Source organism: Capricornis sumatraensis, chromosome 9, assembly GCF_032405125.1.
Source record: "Capricornis sumatraensis isolate serow.1 chromosome 9, serow.2, whole genome shotgun sequence".
NCBI classification, from domain to species: domain Eukaryota; kingdom Metazoa; phylum Chordata; class Mammalia; order Artiodactyla; family Bovidae; genus Capricornis; species Capricornis sumatraensis.
In genome coordinates this window covers 82,326,274-82,350,251 of record NC_091077.1, presented here as the reverse complement: position 1 = coordinate 82,350,251, position 23,978 = coordinate 82,326,274, and the positions used below count along the sequence as shown (strand labels likewise).

The window sequence follows — 23,978 nt, the reverse complement described above, 5'->3', positions numbered from 1 at the left end:
GGAAAAGAAATCACGGAGTTTAGTGTGTGGGAGATTAAAAGAAACCCCACTTCCTTTTAATTTCACTCAAATGAAAAGAGAAAAAAAAATTACCCAAATTGAAGGTTACAGAAATCAAAAAGTTGTACAAAAACAGGATGAGGTATAGGAAGGAAATTCATTTTCATGTTTCAATTATTTAATTGTTTCAATGTTCTTAATCATCTTATTGTCTATCTATAAAGTGCCAAACCAAATTACATTTATGTATAAGCTTTAACTAAACATGGAAACAATGTTATGCTACATAGTTACATATTTTATAATTAAAATTCACTCAAGAAAATAAAAGTGAACAATAAAGGGTATTAAACATTTGTGAAACGGAAAACTTAAACATCTTTGAAAACAAAAGGCCATCTTCCAGTGCACTGTAAAATTTTCTGTTTGAAAGTTTGTTCAGTACAGGAAGCCAAAATCTTAACAATCTATTTGTCATGAAGTGATGGGACCAGATGCCTTGACCTTACTTTTCTGAATGTTGAGTTTTAAGCTAACCTTTTCACTCTCCTCTTTTACTTTCATCAAGAGGCTTTTTAGCTCCTCTTCACTTTCTGCCATAAGGGTGGTGTCATCTGCATATCTGAGGTTATTGATATTTCTCCCAGCAATCTTGATTCCAGCTTGTGCTTCATCCAGCCCAGCAGTTAGCATGATGTACTCTGCATAGAAGTTAAATAAGCAGGGTGACAATATACAGCCCTGACGTAACCTTTCCCAATTTGGAACCAGTCTGTTGTTCCATGCCCAGTTCTAACTGTTGCTTCTTGACCTGCACACAGATTTCTCAGGAAGCAGATAGGGTGGTCTGCTATTCCCATCTCTTTCAGAATTTTCCAGTTTGTTGTGATCCACATAGTCAAAGGCTTTGGTATGGAAAATAAAGCAGAAGTACATGTTTTTCTGAAAACCGCTTGCTTTTCTGATGATCCAACTGATGTTGGCAATTTGATCTATGGCTCCTCTGACTTCTCAAAATCCAGCTTGACCATCTGGAAGTTCACAGTTCATGTATTGTTGAAGCCTGGCGTGAAGAATTTTGAGCATTACTTTGCAAGCATGTGAGACGAGTGCAATTGAGAAGTAGTTTGAACATTCTTTGGCATTGTCTTTCTTTGGAATTGGAATGAAAACTGACCTTTTCCAGTCCTGTGGCCACTGCTGAGTTTTCCCAATTTGCTGGCATATTGAGTGCAGCACTTTCACAGCATCATCTTTTCGGATTTGAAATAGCTCAACTGGAATTCCATCACCTTCACTAGCTTTGTTCATAGTAATGCTTCTAAGGCCCACTTGACTTCACATTCTAGGATGTCTGGCTCTAGGTGAGTTATCACACCATCATGGCTATATGGGTCATGAAGATCTTTTTTGGACAGTTCTTTGTATTCTTGCCACCTCTTCTTAATATCTTCTGCTTCTGTTAGGTTCATACCATTTCTTCATACCATTTCTGTCCTTTATTGTGCCCATCTTTGCACAAAATGTTCCCTTGGTATATCTAATTTTCTTAAAGAGATCTCTAGTCTTTCCGTTTCTGTTGTCTTTCTCTATTTCTTTGAACTGATTACTGAGGATGAGGAAAGCTTTCTTATCTCTCCTTGCTATTCTTTGGAACTCTGCGTTCAAATGGGTATATCTTTCCCTTTCTCCTTGGCTTTCACTTCTCTTCTTTTCACAGCTATTTGTAAGGCCTGCTCAGACAACCATTTTGCCTTTTTGCATTTCTTCTTCTTGGGGATGGTCTTGTTCACTGCCTCCTGTACAATGTCATGAACCTCCATTCATATTTCTTCAGGTTCTCTATCAGATCTAATCCCTTGAATCTATTTGTCATTTCCACTGTACAGTCGTAAAGGATTTGATTTAGGTCATACCTGAATGGTCTAATGGTTTTCCCCACTTTCTTCAATTTAAGTCTAAATTTGGCAATAAGGAGTTCATGATCTGAGGCACAGTCAGCTCCCGGTCTTGTTTTTGCTGACTGCATAGAGCTTCTCCATCTTTGGCTCCAAAGAATATAAACAATCTGATCTGGGTATTGATCATCTGGTGATGTCCATGTGTAGAGTCTTCTCTTGTGTTGTTGAAACAGGATGTTTGCTATGACCAGTGTGTTCTCTTGGCAAAACTCTGTTAGCCTTTGTCCTGCCTCATTTTGTACTCCAAGGCCAACTTTGTATACTCCAGGTATCTCTTGACTTCCTACTTTTGCATTCCAGTCCCCTATAAAGAAAAGGATATCTTTTTCGGTTGTTAGTTCTAGAAGGTCTTGTAGGTCTTCATAGAACTGTTCAACTTCAGCTTCTTCAGCTTTAGTGGTTGAGAATAGACTTGGATTACTGTGTTACTGAATGGTTTGTCTTGGAAACAGAGATCATTTTTTCACTTTTGCGATTGCATCCAAGTACTGCATTTCACACTCTTTTATTTACTATGAGGGCTACTCCATTTCTTCTAAGGGATTCTTGACCACAGTAGTAGGTATAATGTCATCTGAGTTAAATTCACCCATTCAGTTTTATTTCACTGATTCCTAAAATGTCGACATTCACTCTTGACATTTCCTGTTTGACCACTTCTAATTTACTTTCTTGGACCTAACATTCCAGGTTCTTAAGCAATATTGTTTTTTACAGCATCGTACTTTACTTCCATCACCAGTTGCATCCACGACTGGGTGTTCTTTTTGCTTTGGCTCCATTTCTTTATTCTTTCTGGAGTTATTTCTCCATTCTTCTCCAGTAGCATATTGGGCATCTACTGACCTGGGGAGTTCATCTTTTGGTGTCATATCTTTTTGCCTTTTCATACCTTTCATGGGATTCTCAAAGCAAGAATGCCGAAGTGGTTTGCTATTCCCTTTTCCTGAGGACCACGTTTTGTCAGAACTCTCCACCATGACCTGTCCATCTTGGATGGCCCTAAATGGCATGGCTCACAGTTTCAATGAGTTAGACAAGGCTGTGGTCCATGTGATCAGTTTGATTAGTTTTCTGTGATTGTGGCTTCCATTCTGTCTGCCTCTCCTCTGAGAGATAAGGATAGAGGCTTATGAAATCTTCCTGAGAGGAGAGACTGACTGTGGGGAAAACTGGGTCTTGCTTTAATGGCCAGGGCCAAGATCAGTAAATCTTTAATCCAGTTATTACCAAAGACAAAAAAATCAAAAGTCAATTTCATATAATAATAGCCAAAAACCCACATATGGGTTTGAAACATGGTTTACAAAATGTTAAGCTATTATTAACAGTTCTGTTTCATTTTGTTACAAATGTAGTTTATGTTCACTGGAAAATAATTCAAACAATAATATGAAATAAAAAGAAAAGAAACACCACTTCACTTTCATAAGCTTTGGCCTAGCCAATTCACCCTCCTGTTCCTGTCAGTATTTCCCTGGGGTGCTAAGAAATGATACATATAAAAAATACTATTTTATATGTTTTATATAAAGAGATAATTTTTAAAACTCTGATCAAGTACTATGACTCAAAAGGGTATTTTTCCTCATTTCTATTAATGTCACTTATAGAAAACAGCATTAATATTACAAACCTATGTGTAAATTTGACAGCAGTAACAAGTAAATGTTAATTTTAACCAATATCAATTAAATATTTAATTTGAAGTAGCACTGAGGACTGAAATATAGCACATTATATTAATTTTTATTAAAAAATTCACTTTTAATATTACCTGTCCCAGTCCATGCTGACTGCCCATCAGTAAGTGTAATAACAAAACCAGATCCTAGTGTTTTCTCCCAAGCAACTTGTAGAAAATGAATTATATCAGGTTCAGAAGCAAGATAGATTCTGCTTACTTTTCTTTCCATTTCTGATCACCTGTCATAAAAGAAAAAATAAATATTTTTGCAAGAAACTGTGACTATCAAATAGTGACTTTTCTGTATTGGTCTCTTGAGTTATACAAAGCACTAAGGAAATAAGTAAAACAAAAAGTTGTTTAATAGCCAACCATAAACTCAGTAAATCACAGTTCTATTCAATATTGATTCACAATTTTAACCAATAAGAAAAGCAGAGACTCATAAATGGGAAATTATTTGCCCAAGTTGTATAGCTGAATAAAAATTACTATCTTCAACATTTTAAAAACTTAACTTGAACTATTTATATCCAGGCAGAAGTACGTATCTAAAATCCAACTTGGAAGCTTTTCAACTGAACAAATCCATATAAGCAGTACCTAGATCAAGAAGCAGCACATGATGGCCCCAGAACTCATTCTTACAACACCCCTCTTCCAGTCACTACGTCCCCCAAAACTACTTTCTTTAACTGAGATTTGCATTTTATTTTTGCACTTTCACATAAATGTAATACAGCATTTTATTTGTGTCTGGCTTCCTTTGTTCAGCATTATGTCTAAGAAATGCATCCATATAGTTTCTTAGAGTTGTAGATCATGCTCACAATTGTACAATATTCAATAATACAGGACAATTATTTATCCACTTATCCACTAGTGACAGGCATTTGAGTACACTCCAGGTTTTGACTATCACAAATAGTGCTGCCACAAACATGCTAGCAAATACCTAAGTTTTTCTGTTGGGTATATACCTATGAGTATATGTGTGTAATTTGTGGATCAAAGGATAAGCATATGCTCAGTTTTAGTACCACACAGCCAAAAATTGTCTAAAAGGTTTGTACCAATTTACACACTTGGTATATGAGAGTTCTGATCACTCCATGTTCTTAGACAGATTTCCCATCTTTATAATTTTAGCCATTTTGGTGGGTATGTGATACTACATCGTGGTTTATTCACATTTCCCTAATTACTAAAGATGTGAATTCTTTTCATATCTTGATTGCACTTTGAACATCCTACTTTAAGGAATATCTGTTAAATCTTGCCAATGCTTAAGTTGTATTTTTCATATTGACGATCTTACTGAAATCCTCTGCCACCCTCTTCTTTTGCCTTCAATCTTTCCCAGCATCAGTGTCTTTTCCAATGAGTCAGTTCTTTACATCAGGTGGCCAAAGTACTGGAGCTTCAGCTTCAGCATCAGTCCTTACAATGAATATTCAAGTTTGATTTCCTTTACAATTGACAGGTTTGATCTCCTTGCAGTCCAAGGAACTCTCAAGAGTCTTCTCCAGCACCACAGTTTGAAAGCATCAATTCTTTGGCACTCAGCCTTCTGTATGCTCCAACTCTTACATCATATATGACTACTAGAAAGGCCATAGCTTTGACTATATGGACCATATGGATGTTCTTCTATGTTTATCTAAAAGTTTTATAACTGTATGTATCATATTTAGATCCACAATTTATCTGGAACTGAATTTTGTACTTCAATTGTCAAGAAGAGATCAAACTAGATTTTTTCCAATGGATATCTAATTGACCCAGCACTATGTATTAAAGACTATCCTTTCTTATTGCAATGCTAGGTTACCTTAGTCATAAATCATGTGACTGAATATGTGTACAAGGTTCAATTTTTGTTTTGTTTGTTCTTTGCAGGTGTGCAATTTCATATTATATACTTGGCTTGTCAAGGTTCATTGAATAGTGATTCTGTTACTGTGATCCAACACATTTATAATCTCTCTATGGTTTTGCCATTTAAAACTTTGATAACCTCTTAGTATTAAAATCACTTATGTAAAATGTTGAGTAGAACAAGCTGAAGCATTGGACTTCTGTGGCTTGCCATTAGAAACAAGATTCTCAGACATCAATTGCTATTATTAGGTGGCTGTATTGCTCGTACCTCCATTTAAGTCATAAGGGTACCAAGAGAGTCCTTGTAAAACCTTAAGCTATAGAAGGGCTTTCCTGGTAGCTCAGCTGGTAAAGAATCCACTTGCAATGCAGGAGATCTTGGTTCAATTCCTACGTTGGAAAGATCCCCTGGAGAAGAGATAGGCTACTCACTCCAGTATTTTTGGGCTGCCCTAGTGGCTCAGGCAGTAAAGAATTCACCCGCAATGCAGGAGACCTGGGTTCAGTCCCTAGGTTGGGAAGAGCCCCTGGAGAAGGACATGGCAATCCACTCCAGTTTTCCTGCCTGGAGAATCCCCATGAACAGAGGCACTGAACAGGCTCCCCATGTGTTCATGGGGTCAAAAGAGTTGGACATGACTGCGCAACAAAGCATGGCACAGCACAACAAGCTATAGAAGCTAACAAACAAAACTAAAGAAATACCATAAAAATTACAAATATGCCAAAAAAAACATAAAAAGTCAAAACCAGGAACAATGCACACACTTCAAAGATGAAAAACTTGAGAGAGTTATTCTTTAATCACACAGCATGAATCTCTTACCAGATGATCCTAAAAAAGGTAAAAGAATACTCCAATCTTTTATTTGGGGGAACAGCATAAAATTGCCTCAAATTATTATGACCAATTTAAATAATATGATACTCCAAAGGTAAATTATTAATTGCTATTTCATTAATAACTGATAAGTTTTCATCAAAGCCAAACTGTTAAGCTATTTTAATCTGCCTTCTCAATTTAAAACTATTATGTTCTCATAAATAAAGCATCATATTTTTCTCAACAAGTGAATATGAAAATAAAAACAACTCATTCTGTCAGCTCTTCACAAAACTAAGCTGATTTCTCTGTCTGCTGGTAGGTTGAGAGGCATGCTTAATTATAGAATACTAGAGCTGTACATAAAAAGTACAAGGAAGCAGAGAAATGGCCAGAATGAAAGAAAAAAATATCTAAAATTAAGAGTGTAATATACCTCTAAACTGATGAATTAGCAATAATATCTAACCTAAAGTTTACTCAGAAAATTATTCTTCTTCCCAGTGAAAAAAACAGTTATAAGATAACCATACTTGCAGTCACATCAATTAAGTATGCTAACATATTTTAAATATGCAAATTTGTAGGTTTGACTACAACATAATCACTGAAAAAAATATAATTATGTTTAAATATTTCACTTAGTCAATAATTTTTCCTACATTGAGGTCTTCTTTGCCTAGAGGTACTTTATTCTGAAATGCTTCATCTACTTGTAAATATTCTCTTTTAAATCAATAAGTCAATACACTAAACATGCAGTAAATTACCCCACTTGCTCTGTAATTCCCAAATTTGAAAATGACTGGAAAACCTGTTACTGCTTTTCTATGCCAATCATTGAAAAAGACATACTTAGAGGCTTACATAATTCTAATGGACCCAAATCCCACAATTCTGCCTGGGAGGGCAGAAGGTAATACAAACTACTGATATAGGCCTTTTTTTTTTTTTTTGCCTCTACAGAATGTACATACACACACACAGATACACACACACTTATATAGACCATTTCTTCTTAAAATGTGCCTGAAGAACCCTGGCTATTGTTACCATTAGTGTAACTCAGAAATACCCTAAAACAGCAATTGGTATCACTGCTATTTCTTAGCTTGTTTGAAACAAGTAACACATATCTAATTATAGAAAAAATAATTTAAAATTCAATATTTCAGATGCTTATCAGTAAATCCTGCTTTCCACAATAATATAAAAGGCTTTAATCTCAATAATGTTAAAAAGACATTCAGGGGTCATATATTAGCTTTGAGATCTTTGAATTATTTATGTTTGAGATATTTTCCAATTTTCTGATTAACTCTAGATACTTACCACAGGAAATAAATCGAATGATCAAACTAAATAAACTAAATGAAAGCAAAATAAATGATTTTATTTTAAAGATTCTGTTATTCTAGTGAACTCATATTTGAAATTTTGGATGTTACCACACTTAAGGACTTGATATATTAAAAGTCCAAATTTGACAACTCAGTATCCTATAAGTATTTTATGGCTCAATAGCCTTATAAATGTTTTCCTTATATCAACTGAGTCTTAATTTCCTTATAATATACTATTTGAACCAATTTTGAAAGCACTTCATTCATTTACTTACTGAGGTCACCACCTCATTAACTATCAAATACAAAATTTCTAAGACTCAACCACAGAAACAGGAAAAAAGATGACTTGGAATGTCTTTTAAGATTCAGTAAGAGTGAATCAAGGATCTCTTTGCTTTCACCAGCACTTAACAGAAATATAGCCGTGGGGTTTTTTGCCTCAAGACTAGTACTTGAAGAAAGGGGGTGGAATCCTCTTCGGAAGGACTGATTGATCAGGGCCACAAGAAAGCCTGTGTTTTGTTTTCTAAGGGCACTAAAGGTCAGACTAGTATCAGCACCTCTCCCAGCCAGAGCCAAGGATCTAAGACAAGGTTGCAGGTGGGAACAGCTGGGTCCCGCCCCAATTTGTACATCAGTAGCTTTATTGAGAGCTCAGAACAGTTGAGAATTGAGAAGCTTATCTTTAGTACTTTGTATCTTTGATACTTGGCTTCTCTCTTAGAAGAGAAATAAGTTGTTGGCTGGTATGCAATTGATGTGATCTAGACTCTGAACAAATATCATTCACAGTTGCTTCTGAATAAACAAGACGCTTTTTAAATTAGTTCACAAAGAATTTTGTATGCCCTTTTGGATGCTGATAAGAAGCCATGCAGAAGCCAAGTCTCTTAGGTCAGCTCAAGTTAGTGACTACACTGTATCATTGATAACACCATTTTGAACTTGAGCTTCTTTCATTTTCCTTTATAGTAAGTTATGACTTCCTTTCAGGCTGCTTGGGCTGCAGGTGTTCAAACTTCTGCAGCTATGCCAAGGAGTTGTACTTACAGATCAGAAAAGGCTAAATGCATGTTTCTAATGAAGCAATTAACTTAAGTGCCCCCTTGTTGAGAAAAGTAGGCTGATACCTAAAGTGAGTTCAGAATAAAGATTAGCACACAGCACATGCTGTTAATAGTCTGTAATTAGATGCCTGATCACACTATTTTGTTTGACCTTCCTTTAAAAAAAAAAGAGGAAAAGAAAAATATATACCAAAAGTGTGGTGATAAATTTTTTAAAGTTCTATCATACTACAAGCATTCAAGGACAGGACTATATATTATTGCTAGATAAAAAGGAAAGAAAGGTTTATGCAACAGTCATTGGGCTAATTACTTCAAAAACAAACATCACACAATAATTTCAGAAAAGAAGAGGACTATTTTCTTATTTGTTTAGTACTTTTCTAAAAGCACTGATTATCCATGTTTATCTTTTCGGAATTCCCACACTGAGTATTTTTAATTAGTTTATTTCTACCATTTTCACTATTAATAGCATATCACCTTGCTGGTTGTTGTTATCTTCTTAACCAAAGGGTAAATTAAGGTCGTTTTGAAAAATGACCAAGAAATCAATTTACATTTAAAATGCCAAAGCAATTAAAACAAAATTAACCTTCCATAGAAGAAATGCTTTCCTGAAATAACATTTTCAAGTTAAAATTTTATAAACTTTAAGTGTAAAGAATTTACAGGGTGATTAAATAACTTTCTTATCATATCGAGATTTTCTCCACTCAGTTAATTTTGAAAGGAAGGAAGGTGACCATCTGTCCAAGATTCCCTGAAATTTTCCCAGTTTTAACACTGAAAGTCCAACGTCCTAGAAAATCTCTCAACACCCCAGGCAATCTAAAATGGCTGGTTACCCTAAGTAAGAGTAGAATTTAATTAAGACTGTTGGTATAATCTTGATCAAAAATCTGTAATATACAGCTGACTTTAAAGGAAGACATTAAATAAATAATCTGATGCTTTAGGAATAAAGCACTAGAACTATAAAATAAGTCTAAAATCTAAGGCATCTTTGCCATGAATATAGACTATTCTCAATTATCCCTTATGAGTCTGGAATGCCAGCTGCTAGCATTCCAGATTATCATATTACTGCTCATTTCCTCTGCTTATCTTTTGCAAACACCATTAATAATCATTAGTTTCAGTGATTTGTTCAAATTCTACTTCCTCTACTTTCCTTTCTCTTATCCAATGGAGTATTAAAAAACAGTAAAATGGCCTAAATAAATTCCCCACATATAATGTAAGGCCTAGATCCAAAACACCCATAAAATTGGACTCAAAGTTCCAAGACTATGACTTTTTTTAATTTATTACATGGATACTCTTGATTACCAGTAACCTTGGTGGAAAGAACAAGAGCATACTTAACACTGTGGAAACTTTCTAAATGTTCACAAGAATAATTCAGTTCTAATGGCAGAGTTCATATGAGAATGACACACAGAAATGAAGAGATAAGACAGTTTCTGAAATACAATATTATCTTAAGCAACAGTAGTTTCTCACTAAAAATTTACCAATTATGATCTCTTAGGGCTCAAAGTTTTGACACCTTGATCATATTTAAATTCCAGAAAGAGTGAAGAGACTCCTATATGCAATACCATCAGTTAAGGAGGAGACTGAAAAAGTTGGCTTAAAGCTCAACATTCAGAAAACTAAGATCACGGCATCTGGTCCCATCACTTCATGGGAAATAGATGGGGAAACAGTTGAAACTGTGAGAGACTTTGCTTTTGGGGGCTCAACAATCACTGCAGATGGTGATTGCAGCCATGAAATTAAAAGACAGTTAATCCTTGGAAGGAAAGTTATGATCAACCTAGACATCATATTAAAAAGCAGAGACATTACTTTGTCTACAAAGGTCCGTCTAGTCAAGGCTATGGTTTTTCCAGTGGTCACGTATGGATGTGAGAGCTGGACTATAAAGAAAGCTGAGTGCCGAAGAATTGATGCTTTTGAATTGTGGTGTTGGAGAAGACTCTTGAGAGTCCCTTGGACTGCAAGGAGATCCAACCAGTCCATCCTAAAGGAGATCAGTCCTGGGTGTTCATTGGAAGGACTGATGCTGAGGCTGAAACTCCAATACTTTGGCCACCTGATGTGAAGAGCTTACTCATTGGAAAAGACCCTGATGCTGGGAAAGATTGAGGGCAGGATGAGAAGGGGCCAAAAGAGGATGAGATCATTGGATGGCATCATCGACTCGATGGACATGGGTTTGGATGGACTCCGGCAGTTGGTGATGGACAGGGAGGCCTGGCGTGTTGTGGTTCACGGGGTTGCAAAGAGTCAGACATGACTGAGAGACTGAACTGAACTGAACTGAACCCTGCATAGAAGTTAAATAAGCAAGGTGACAATATACAGCCTTGATGTGCTCCTTTCCCAATTTGAAATCAGTCTGTTGTCCCATGTCAGGTTCTCACTGTTGCTTCTTGACCTGCATACAGATTTCTCAGGAGACAGGTAAGGTGGTCTGCTATTCCTATCTCTTTAAGAATTTTCCACAAATTGTTGTGATCCACACAGTCAAAGGTTTTGGCATAGTCAATAAAGCAGAAGTAGATGTTTTTCTGGAAATCTCCTTGCTTTTTCAAGGATCCAACAGATGTTGGCAATTTGATGTCTGGTTCCTCTGCCTTTGCTAAATCCAGCTTGAACATCTGGAAGTTCATCATTCATGTGAATTTGCTGAAGCTTGGCTTGGAGAATTTGAGCATTACTTTGCTAGCATGTAAGATGAGTGCAATTGTGGAGTAGTTTAAACATTTTTTAGCACTGCCTTTCTTTGGAATTGGAATGAAAACTGACCTTTTCCAGTCCTGTAGCCACTGCTGAGTTTTCCAAATTTGCTGGCATATTGAGTGCAGCACTTGCACAGCATCATTTTTTAGGATTTGAAATCGCTCAGCTGGAATTCCATCACCTCCACTAGCTTTGTTCATAGTAATGCTTCCTAAGGCCAACTTGACTTCACATTCCAGGATGTCTGGCTCTTGGTGAGTGATCACACCATTGTGGCTATCTGGGTCATGAAGATCTTTTGCGTGTAGTTCTTCTGTGTATTCTTGCCACCTCTTCTTAATATCTTCTGCTTCTGTTAGGTCCATACCATTTCTGTCCTTTATTGTGCCCACCTTTGTATGAAATGTTTCCTTGCTTGGTATCTCTAATTTTCTTAAAGAGATCTCTAGTCTTTCCCATTCTATTGTTTTCTTCTATTTGCATTGGTCACAGAGGAAAGCTTTCTTATCTCTCCTTGCTATTCTTTGGAACTCTGCATTCAGTGGGTATATCTTTGGGGAAACTGACATCAGATGGGTTCCTCAGGGAAAGTAGCAGAAGAGCATGCCCCCTTACCATCACTTTGATAAGAACAGTCACTACCTGGGGCTTGGGGCAATTATGTTAGAAGGTCAGTCAAGTGAAGCAGGCCCTGGTTTAGCAGGGGACGTACAAAGCAAGAGAACAGCCATTTTGGGTGGCCTGATCACACAACAGTCCTTTCTACTTGGAAAATGTGCTGCTCAAAACTGAAATGTAACTAAAAGCACTTGTATGAAAACAAGACAAGACTTGTACTGTACTTTTCCCCAATCACAAATCCACCATTTACTTACAACTATATTCATTTATTGGCCTATTTTCTAATGGCAAACAACAGGATGAATGATAAGACTGGGGTACAAATGAGAGTTAACTCCCCCCAAAAGAATCCCTATGACATATCCTCAACTGGTGATAATACTACTTAATTCAGCCATACAAAAATATTTAGGAACCACATGAAATTGCCAATATGTAACAATTTTTAAGATACAAAGATGAGAATGTCATGTGCTTCAAATAATACTGTTATTAATATAAACAGGACATCATGACTTAATTGGATAATTACATACATATCTGCCTTGCCATAACTGCTGAGTCTAAGACATTTTCAATCACATCTCTGAACATAGTTTGGATAATTCTAGTAGAAAGAGGTTTCAAGATAAAAGAAAAGATTCAATTCTGAGTCCCCCTAGGTGATGCATTTTCAAATTGAATGGATATTTGTATTCCTAAATTTTAAACCAAGACTCGTACATTTGACTAAGAGTGTGAGTCTTAATGTCTGCAAGGGCTCTGCAGGTCAGGTGTAAGCCCATGCACGTTCATTGCATGAAGAGTGGGGACGATGGCAAATGGGAAACTTACAAGTGACCCCATAAAGATGCACCCCTGAAATTAAAAAACGCTTGCTTCTTGGAAGAAAGTTATGACAAATCTAGACAGCATATTAAAAAGCAGACATCACTTTGTCAACGAAGGTCCAAACAGTCAAAGCTATGGTTTTCCCAGTAGTCATGGACTCGCTGTTTATGGTAATAAGCTGACTTAGGGTGGGTCACTAGCCTCAGGATATGGCTGGTCACCAGGAAGGCCAAAAGATTAAAGGGTTGGCACTTTTAACCTCAATCCCAACCCACCTCCAGAGAGGAGTGTGGAGCTGGAGATTGAGCTCTATAAAACCTTTAGAACAAAGAAATGGGGAGGGGGAATGCCACTGGGCTAATAAACAACTCAAAATACTGGGGAGCAGCTCACCCAGTCAATGCACAGAAGATCTGCACTCTAACCTTCCAAATCTTGCCCTATGCATTTCTTCCATTTGGTCATTCCTCAGGTGTATCCTTTTTACTGCACCAGTAAATAAAAACAAAGTATTTTCCTGAGTTCTGTAAGCCATTCTAACAAATTATCAATCCTGAGAAGATAATCAATGGGAACCACCAATTTATTGCACATCAGAAGTATGGGTGACTCAGAACTTGCAACTCGCATCTGAAGTGAGGGCAGTCTTGAGGGACTGAAGCCTTTAACCTATGGAAACTGACACTAACTCCAGGTAGACAGTGTCAGAACTGAATTGAATTGCTGGATACCCAGTTGGTGCAAGAGAACTGAGGAACTGATAAATTGTGGTGGAAAACACACCAATGCTCCAAACAAAACAGCCTTAGTCCAGCTTTATGTAAGGCTATTGGTGTATAACCTCTACTAATTCAGAAATTAATTATTTTATCCCCACATTCTTGGAATAGGGAATCTTTACCTAAGAAATATGATCTTTCCTAATGTCACTGGATAAAAAGGTCCAAGTTGGCCTCTCACAAATAGTGACTTTTGAAACATGGCAAGTCAAACATAAGCATTTATTTAGATCCTGCCTGACAACAGGTAGTATGATAGGTGTTGGGAATAGATCTGTGAATAAAATAGACATATCCTCTGAACTCAGAACATTTATAATCTCATGAAGAGAGAATCAAACAAACACATGTTACAAACATTGTGGTAAGAGCCATAAAGAGGTAGAAGAGTTAACTAGGGAACCCTGATTAGACACACCCAGACTGACAGAGTCATAGGAAGCTTTCTGGAAGAAATGAGGTCTAAGAGCTAAAGTTAAGTAGGAATTCTGTATCCACCCTTGTAACTGCACTTTTGCTTAAGCTATTTACTCTCCTAAAATAAACACCTCGAGTCTATACCTATGAATATCTATCAATTGTTTCAAGGTCTAGGGGCACTGAAAGCAGTTATGATCAACCTCCAAAGATCTTACTGTCAATCATCTCATTCCCCAACTGGAGGAAAAAGAAAGAAGACATAATATGGGGAGGATATCAGGATCATCATATTCAGAGAGATTCTGCCAGCTCTTCCCCCTGAGTAAAGAGGCTCAGAGCTGAATTATGCCCACTGAATCGCTCAACAGTGAGTTTAGAGTATATATCTATTGAGTTTTTGAAATGGAACTTTGGCAGCTTCAGAATTCTAGTGCCACTGTGTTGACTTCCTATGTTTGGACATCTATATTTGAATAAAGTAAGCAATGAAGTTAACCTAGATTAGAGTCATTTGTTATTAAGGTATAAGGATTTTGGAGTCTGTGCTTCTACACTGTGTAATGGCAGTGTCTGGGAGCCAATACCTATAGCAGGCAGCAAAAAAATAAGGTTGCACAGCTAAGAAATTAGGCCTCCCTGGTGGCTCAGATGGTAAAGAATCTACCTGCAAGGCAGGAGACCTGGGTTCTATCCCTGGGTTGGGAAGATCCCCTGAAGGAGGGCATGGCAACCCACTCCACTATTCTTGCTTGGAGAATTCCCATGGATAGAGGAGCCTTGCAGGCTACAGTCATGGGGTCGCAAAGAGTTGGATGCAACTGAATGAGTAAGAACAGTACAGCTAAGAAATTAACCATATCAATCAGAAAAATATTCAATCCATTGTCTTCTGACTACAACAGAACATCAATTTTGAAGCTAAATCCTTAAAAAGATTCTGACATAGAAATGAATCAGAAATGTTCATGCCTATAAAATACAATGAAAGTCATCAATAATATTCAAACTACATACAGAATTATCAGTGATGATTTTTCTCACTAGGAAGAAGTCAGAAATATCACATTGCTTAGAAAAAAAGTCTTTTTTTTACACACTTTCTCAAAAGAATCAATAGAATGCTGCTGCTGCCAAGTTGCTTCAGTTGTGTCCAGCTCTGTGTGACCCCATAGACAGCAGCCCACCAGGCTCCCCCATCCCTGGGATTCAGCAGGCAAGAATGCTGGAGTGGGTTGCCATGCCCTCCTCCGGGTGATGGTCCAGGTCCAGGGATCGCACCTATATCTCTTGCATCTCCTGCACTGGAAGGCAGGGCTTTTTACCACTAGTGTCACCTGGGAAACTTTCAGAGTCCCTACATAGAAGAAAACCAAACTTTCCATTAGGTTGAAATAATGAACTGACATCTATTTGAAGGAAGCTAGTTACAAAAAGTCCACTCTGCTATCAGTCAAACATTCACTGAGGAAGCACTATGTGCAAACTAGGCTCAATAAGAAACACAGTAGGTCTAAAAAAAAAAAAGAAAAGAAGCAATGTTGTCTTCCCTCAGAAGCTTTTAATCCAGTTACAAACACATGACAAAATAGAGTTCTACAAAATTATAACTAAAATACAAGATGGGATATAATTTTGCTACATAGGAGCTAAAGTACTAATTAAAAACTAAGGAAGAGATATGTTAATACATGGTAGATAATATATGAAGTTTCTACATGTTCTTATGTTTAAATAATATTACAGGCCCCAAATAAAAACAAGAGATACTAAGAATATGTTCACATGAAGAATCCTGTGTTCATAAAATGAATACCAAAATAAACTGGGATATTCACTAAAAGCAATGATAATGTTCCAATGCCTTGAAAATTACCTTTAATTAACAAGTGAAATGCATAGTAGTAAATTCAATTCTGCCTGCATGAACACTCCTCTTTGGCCAAGGTACAAGAATGTCCAACAAATTAAAGAAACACAGATATCCAAAAAGATACCCACTGATGTAAATGTTTTTCATTATTAAAAGAGATTTAACTCCAAACTAAAGCCAGACACTAAAATAATCAATCTTTCAAAAATAACGTTGTATAAAATATTTTGTATCTTTTACTAGGATACATTGTTTGCTCAGAAAACATGGACAAATGATGGCCATAACCAACTTTGGAGAACTGCTGTTATTTGAAAATGCCGCTCCATAGAGTCAGCAAAAACAAGACCGGGAGCTGACTGTGGCTCAGATCATGAACTCCTTCTTGCCAAATTCAGAATTAAATAGAAGAAACTAGGGAAAACCACCAGACCATTCAGGTATGACCTAAATCAAATTCCTTATGATTATACAGTGGAAGTGACAAATAGATTTAAGGGACTAGATCTGATAGAGTACCTGATGAACTATGGATGGAGGTTCGTGCCATTGTACAGGAGACAGGGATCAAGACCATCCCCATGGAAAAGAAATGTAAAAAAGCAAAATGGCCGTCTGAGGAGGCCTTACAAATAGCTGTGAAAAGAAGAGAAGAAAGCAAAGGAGAAAAGGAAAGATACAGCATCTGAATGCAGAGTTCCAAAGAATAGCAAGGAGAGATAAGAAAGCCTTCTTCAGCGATCAAAGCAAAGAAATAGAGGAAAACAACAGAATCGGAAAGACTAGAGATCTCTCCAAGAAAATCAGAGATACCAAGGGAATATTTCATGCAAAGATGGGCTTGATAAAGGACAGAAATTGTATGGACCTAACAGAAGGAGAAGATATTAAGAAGAGGTGGCAAGAATACAAAGGAGTACTGTACAAAAAAGAGCTTCACGACCCAGATAATCACAATGGTGTGGTCACTCACCTAGAGCCAGACATCCTGGAATGTGAAGTCAAGTGGGCCTTAGGAAGCATCACTACGAACAAAGCTCGTGCAGGTGATGGAAATCCAGGTGAGCTATTTCAAATCTTTAAAGATGATGCTGTGAAAGTGCTGCACTCAATATGCTAGCAAATTTGGAAAACTCAGCAGTGGCCACAGGATTGGAAAAGGTCAGTTTTCATTCCAATCCCAAAGAAAGGCAATGGTAAAGAATGCTTAAAAGTGAAGTCTCTCAGTTGTATCTGACACTTTGAGACCCCATGGACTGTAGCCTACCAGGCTTCTCCATCCATGGGATTTTCCAGGCAAGAATACTGGAGTGGGTTACCATTTCCTTCTCCAGGAGATCTTCCCGACCCAGGGATTGAACCTGGGTCTCCCACATCGTACCACACTTTACCATCTGAGCCACCAGGGAAGTTCAAGAATGCTCAAACTACCGCACAATTGCACTCATCTCACATGCTAGTAAAGTAATGCTCAAAATTCTTCCAAGCCAGGCCTCCGCAATATGTGAACCGTGAACTTCCAGATGTTCAAGCTGGTTTTAGAAAAGGCAGAGGAACCAGAGATCAAATTGCCAACATCCGCTGGATCATCGAAAAAGCAAGAGAGTTCCAGAAAAACATCTATTTCTGCTTTACTGACTATGCCAAAGCCTTTGACTGTGTGGATCACAACAAACTGTGGAAGATTCTAAAAGAGGGGGGAATACCAGACCACCTGAACTGCCCCTTGAGAAACCTATATGCAGGTCAGAAAGCAATAGTTGGAACTGGACATGGAACAACAGACTGGTTCCAAATAGGAAAAGGAGTACATCAAGGCTGTATATTGTTCCCCTGCTTATTTAACTTTTATACAGAGTACATCATGAGAAACACTGGGCTGGAAGAAGCACAAGCTGGAATCAAGATTGCTGGGAGAAATATCAATAACCTCAGATATGCAGATGTCACCACCCTTATAGCAGAAATTGAAGAGGAACTAAAAAGCCTCTTGATGAAAGTGAAACAGGAGAGTGAAAGAGTTGGCTTAAAACCCAACATTCACAAAACTAAGATCATGGCATCCGGTCCCATCATTTCATGGGAAATAGATGGGGAAACAGTGGAAACAGTGTCAGACTTTATTTTTGGGGGGCTCCAAAATCACTGCAGATGGTGACTGCAGACATGATATTAAAAGACGCTTACTCCTTGGAAGGAAAGTTATGACCACCTAGACAGCATATTAAAAAGCACAGATATTACTTTGCCAACAAAAGTCCATCTAGTCAAGGCTCTTGTTTTCCCAGTGGTCATGTATGGATGTGAGAGTTGGACTATAAAGAAAGCTGAGTGCCAAAGAATTGATGCTTTTGAACTGTGGTGTTGGAGAAGACTCTTGAGAGTCCCTTGGACCACAAGGAGGTCCAACCAGTTCATCCTAAAGGAGATCAGTCTTGGGTGTTCATTGGTAGGACTAATGCTAAAGCTGAAACTCCAATACTTTGGCCACCTCATGTGAAGAGTTTACTCATTGGAAAAGATCCTGATGCTGGGAAAGATTGAGGGCAGGAGGAGAAGGGGATGACAGAGGATGAGATGGCTGGATGGCATCACGGACTCGATGGACATGAGTTTGAGTGAACTCCGGGAGATGGTGATGGACAGGGAGGCCTGGCGTGCTGAGATTCACGGGGTCGCAAAGAGTCGGACACAACTGAGCGACTGAACTGAACTGAACTGAATTTTTGGTTAAAGCTTGATTGGAAATTTTCTGTAATAGAGGTATCTATTTAACTGATGGCAATAAGATTCAATCAAGTTAGGATATTTTAGGACATGAAGATCATAGAGAGTTAAGTGAAAACATTCAGTTCAGGTATATCTGGTTTAATATCTAATAATTTCTTCAAGTCAGGAAAAAATAAAAGAGACTAGTAATAATCTGGGAACAAAAATTACTAGATAAACACAGAAAAATAAAGGTACATGTATAACTAATTATAATGTATGATACAGATAGAGCTTTACTAAATCATTCATTTCTCCTAAAAGCTAAAGCTATGGCACTGTCAGTGAGGGAACAAAATGAACTATGCTATATTGCTGAAATCTTCAGAACCATTCTAAAATAAGAAAACGGAAATTCAGCAAGGAGTAGTAAAGATAGAGGTGCATTCAAAAACAAATCTATCCAACATACTGCCTAAAGGTTGTCTCCACCCTAGACAGCCTTTTTATAAGTCTCATACTTAGCTTACTTCGTGGCTCTCAGCCTCTCTGAATTTTCTCCCTTTATAACTATCAAGGTACTGAATTGTTTTTTCTTAACCTATGAACAAGTTATCACAATATATTAACACAACTCTAAATCGTCAGCTGATATGTAACCCAAAATATCCCATGTACAGACTTCAAAAGTAGAGGCAAAGTTTTTTATACAACCTTATTATAACTTCTCCACAAATAACTGCTTTATTTCAGATTATTCTAACAACAAAGCATTTTCACAGACAGCCAATCCTTCTACTAATGAGAACTCATGAAATTCTAAAGGCAAACATTCCTTGGGAAAACATGTATGACTCAAAACAAGAACTCCTAACGTAATTTCTTTTAAAATTAAAGAAATGATGAGTTACTAAGTAATGACAAATGTATGGCCAGTAAACAGGTCTGTGTATGTGTGTGTATTCCCCACATTCTGACTTCTTTTACTTCCTAATACAAGTCCTGTCCTAAAGCCAAACTTACTCTATACTGAGACATAAACAAAAAGAACTCATAACCCACTGGCTTAACCAAAACAAAAAATAATTCATAACCCATTGGTTTCCTTGGTAAAAGCTTTTAATATCTACACAGCACTACCAATGATATACCCATGCCAAAATTAAAAAAAAAAAACACTACAACATAAATAAAATCAAACCTCCAATTTACACGAAACACAAAGGTTGAACAAACATGTAAAATGTCACTCAAGCAATGCAATCAGCAAAATCTACATTGTGGGTCATTTCATGGGGAAACCAATCCAGATTTTTTCAACAAACTTCAATGCAAGGGCAGGGTAGTGTTGGACTATTTAAAAAAGACTTAAAAGCCATAAGTAAGTACAATTTAAAGACCTCATTTAAATCATGACTCAACCAACAAACTATCAAAATTTATGAAGCAGTAATCTGAGGAATTTAAGGACAGATTAGGCACCTGATAACAGTAGGGAACAATTGTTAATTTTCTACGGTATATTAAAAGAATTGTGGCTATGTTTTCTCTAGTTTCTTTACTTTTTAAAGATAACATGTTAGGATATTTACAGATGAAATGATATGATGTGTGGGGTTTGTTTAAAAATAATTTAGAAGAGTAAAATTAGAGTAAGATATAAATGAAATAAGATGGGCTTTGAGCTGATAATTGTTATCAGTTCAGTTCCATTGCTCAGTTGCATCTGACTCTTTGCAATCCCATGAACTGTAGAACGCCTGGTCACCCTGCCAACACCAACTCCCGGAGTCCACTCAAACTCATGTTCATTGAGTCAGTGATGTCATTCACCATCTCATCCTGTCGGCCCCTTCTCCTCCTGCCTTCAATCTTTCCCAGCATCAGGGTCTTTTCCAATGAGTCAGCTCTTCGCATCAGGTGGCCAAAGTATTGCAATTTCAGCTTCAACATCAGTCCTTCCAATGAACACCCAGGACTGATCTCCCTTAGGATGGACTGATTGAATCTCCTTGCAATTCAAGAGACCCTCAAAAGTCTTCTCCAACACCACAGCTCAAAAGCATCAATTCTTTGGCGCTCAGCTTTCTTTATAGTCCAACTCTCACATCCATACATGACTACTGGAAAAACCACAGCCATGACTAGACGGAGCTTTGTTGGTGAAGTAATGTCTCTGCTTTTCAATATGATGTCTAGGTTGGTCATAACTTCCATCCAAGGAGTAAATGTCTTTTAACTTCATGGCTGCAATCACCATCTGCAGTGATTTTGGAGTCCAAAAAAATAAAGTCTCTCACAATTTCCACTGTTTCCCCACCTACTTGCCATGAAGTGATGGGACCAGATGCCATGATTTTAGTTTTCTGAATGTTGAGCTTTAAGTCAACTTTTTCACTCTCCTCTTTCACTTTCATCAAGAGGCTCTTTAGTTCTTCCTCACTTTCTGTCATAAGGATGGTGTCATCTGCATATCTGAGGTTATTGGTATTTCTCCCAGCAAATCTGACTCCAGCTTGTGCTTCTTCCAGCCCAGTGTTTCTCATGATGTACTCTGCATAGAAGTTAAACAAGCAGGGTGACAATATACAGCCTTGACGTACTCCATTTCCTATTTGGAACCAGTCTGTTGTTCCATGTCCTGTTCTAACTGTTGCTTCCTGACCTGCATACAGGTTTCTCAAAAGGCAGGTCAGGTGGTCTGGTATTCCCATCTCTTGAAGAATGTTCCGCAGTTTGTTGTGATCCACACAGTCAAAGGCTTTGGCATAGTCAATAAAGCAGAAATAGATGTTTTTTGGAACTCTCTTGCTTTTTCAATGGTCCAGCGGATGTTGGCAATTTGATCTCTGGTTCCTCTGCCTTTTCTAAAACCAGCTTGAACATCTGGAAGTTCACAGTTCACATATTCCTGAAGCCTGCCTTGGAGAATTTTGAGCATTACTTTACTAGCGTGTGAGATGAGTGCAACTGTGCAGTAGTTTGAGCATTCTTTGGCATTGCCTTTCATTGGGATTGGAATGAAAACTGACCTTTTTCAATTCTGTGGCCACTGCTCAGTTTTCTAAATTTGCTTGCATATTGAGTGCAGCACTTTCACAGCATCACCTTTTAGGATTTGAAATAGCTCAACTGGAATTCCATCATCTCCAATAGCATTGTTTGTAATGATGCTTCCTAACTCCCACTTGACTTCACATTAAAGGATGTCTGGCTCTAGGTGAGTGACCACACCATTGTCACTAAAAGGGTCATGAAGACCTTTTTTGTACAGTTCTTCTGTGTATTCTTGCCACCTCTTCTTAATATCTTCTGCTTCTGTTAGGTCCATACCATTTCTGTCCTTTATTGAGCCCATCTTTGCATGAAATGTTCCCTTGGTATCTCTAATTTTCTTGAAGAGATCTCAAGTCTTTCCCATTCTATTGTTTTCCTCTATTTTTTTGCATTGATCCTTGCTATTCTTTGGAACTCTGCATTCAAATGGGTATATCTTTCCTTTAGTCCTTTGCTTTTCACTTCTCTTCTTTTCACAGCTATTTGTAAGCCCTCCTCAGACAGCCATTTTGCCTTTTTGCATTGCTTTTCCCTGGGGATGGCTTGCTCCCTGTCTCCTGTACAATGTCATGAACTTCTGTCCATAGTTCATCAGGCACTCTGTCTATCAGATCTAGCCCCTTAAATCTATTTATCACTTCCACTGTATAATCATAAGGGATTTGATTTAGGTCACACCTGAATGGTTTAGTAGGTTTCCCCACTTTCTTCAGTTTAAGTCTGAATTTGGCAATAAGGAGTTAATCATCTGAGCCACAGTTGGCTCCCGGTTTTGTTTTTGCTGACTGTATAGAGCTTGTCCATCTTTGGCTGCAAAGAATATAATCAATCTGATTTCAGTGTTGACCATCTGGTGACGTCCATGGATATAGAGTCTTCTCTTGTTTTGTTGGAAAAGGGTGTTTGCCATGACCAGTGTGTTCTCTTGGCAAAACTCTATTAGCCTTTGTCCTGCTTCATTCTGTATCCCAAGGCCAAATTTGCCTGTTACTCCAGGTTTTTCCTGACTTCCTACCTTAGCATTCCAGTCCCCTACAATGAAAAGGACATCTTTATTGGCTGTTAGTTCTAAAAGGTCTGGTATGATATAATACTGGAGATCAGTGGAGAATAACTTTAATATGGAGAAATAACTCCCAATATGATACTGGAGATCAGTGGAGAAATAACTTCAGAAAGAATGAAGGGATGGTGCCAAAGCAAAAACAACACATGGTTGTTGGTGTGACTGATGATGGAAGCAAGGTCTGATGCTGTAAAGAGCAATATTGCATAGGAACCTGGAATGTAAGGACCATGAATCAAGGCAAACTGGAAGTGGTTAAACAGGAGATGGCAAGAGTGAACGTTGACATTCTAGGAATCAGCAAACTAATATGGACTGGAATGGGTGAATTTAACTCAGATGGCCATTTTATGTACTACTGTGGGCAGGAATCCCTTAGAAGAAATGGAATAGCCATCATAGTCAACAAAAGAGTCCGAAGTGCAGTACTTGAATGCAATCTCAAAAACGACAGAATGATCTCTGTGCGTTTCCAAGGCAAACCATTCAACATCACGGTAACCTAAGTCTATGCCCCATGCAGCTGAAAAAGCTGAAGTTGAATGATTCTATGAAGACCTACAACAACTTTTAGAACTAACACCCAAAAAAGATGTCCTTTTCATTATAGGGGACTGGAATGCAAAAAAACTCTTGTGCTAATGGGAAATCATTATTCTCTCTTCTTTTACATATGTTTGATATTTCCCATAATAAAATGTGTAAAAAGAAAAAATGGTTTCAATAAGTGTTCTTTGACCATCAGGATAATTATTTGTTACAGGATACTTTTGTAAAAGGAAATATCATCTATTAGAAATACATTCTTATATATATAATTAATACTTCAAAATTTAGGAATCTAACTAAATAAGTATTAATTCACTACTAGTCACAGCAAATACTTCTATCTGATAAATATTATGCCAGGGACACTGGTGCATAATGCATTGGTAAATTTATTTTACAACAATGAATCAAATATATTAATACTAAGGATAAAATTTGTTTTGAATAATTGATTGAGAAGCTGGTAATCAAAATAGCTAAAATTATTTCAATATTTATTAGCTATACACTAATAATTTGGTCTTAAGGCCAAAATGTGAAAAAATTAATTGAAAAAATAT

General features: G+C 37.4%; 1 protein-coding gene across 1 annotated transcript in view; it reads right to left on the bottom strand.

Moving 5' to 3' along the window:
- XRCC4 (X-ray repair cross complementing 4) overlaps positions 1-23,978 on the bottom strand; it is a 282,226-nt gene that overhangs the window by 248,844 nt on the left and 9,404 nt on the right. Inside the window, exon 2 of the mRNA XM_068980715.1 lies at positions 3,739-3,887. Coding sequence (XP_068836816.1) covers positions 3,739-3,877 — 139 coding nt within the window. The 5' untranslated portion in view covers positions 3,878-3,887. The remainder of the gene's footprint in view (positions 1-3,738; positions 3,888-23,978) is intronic.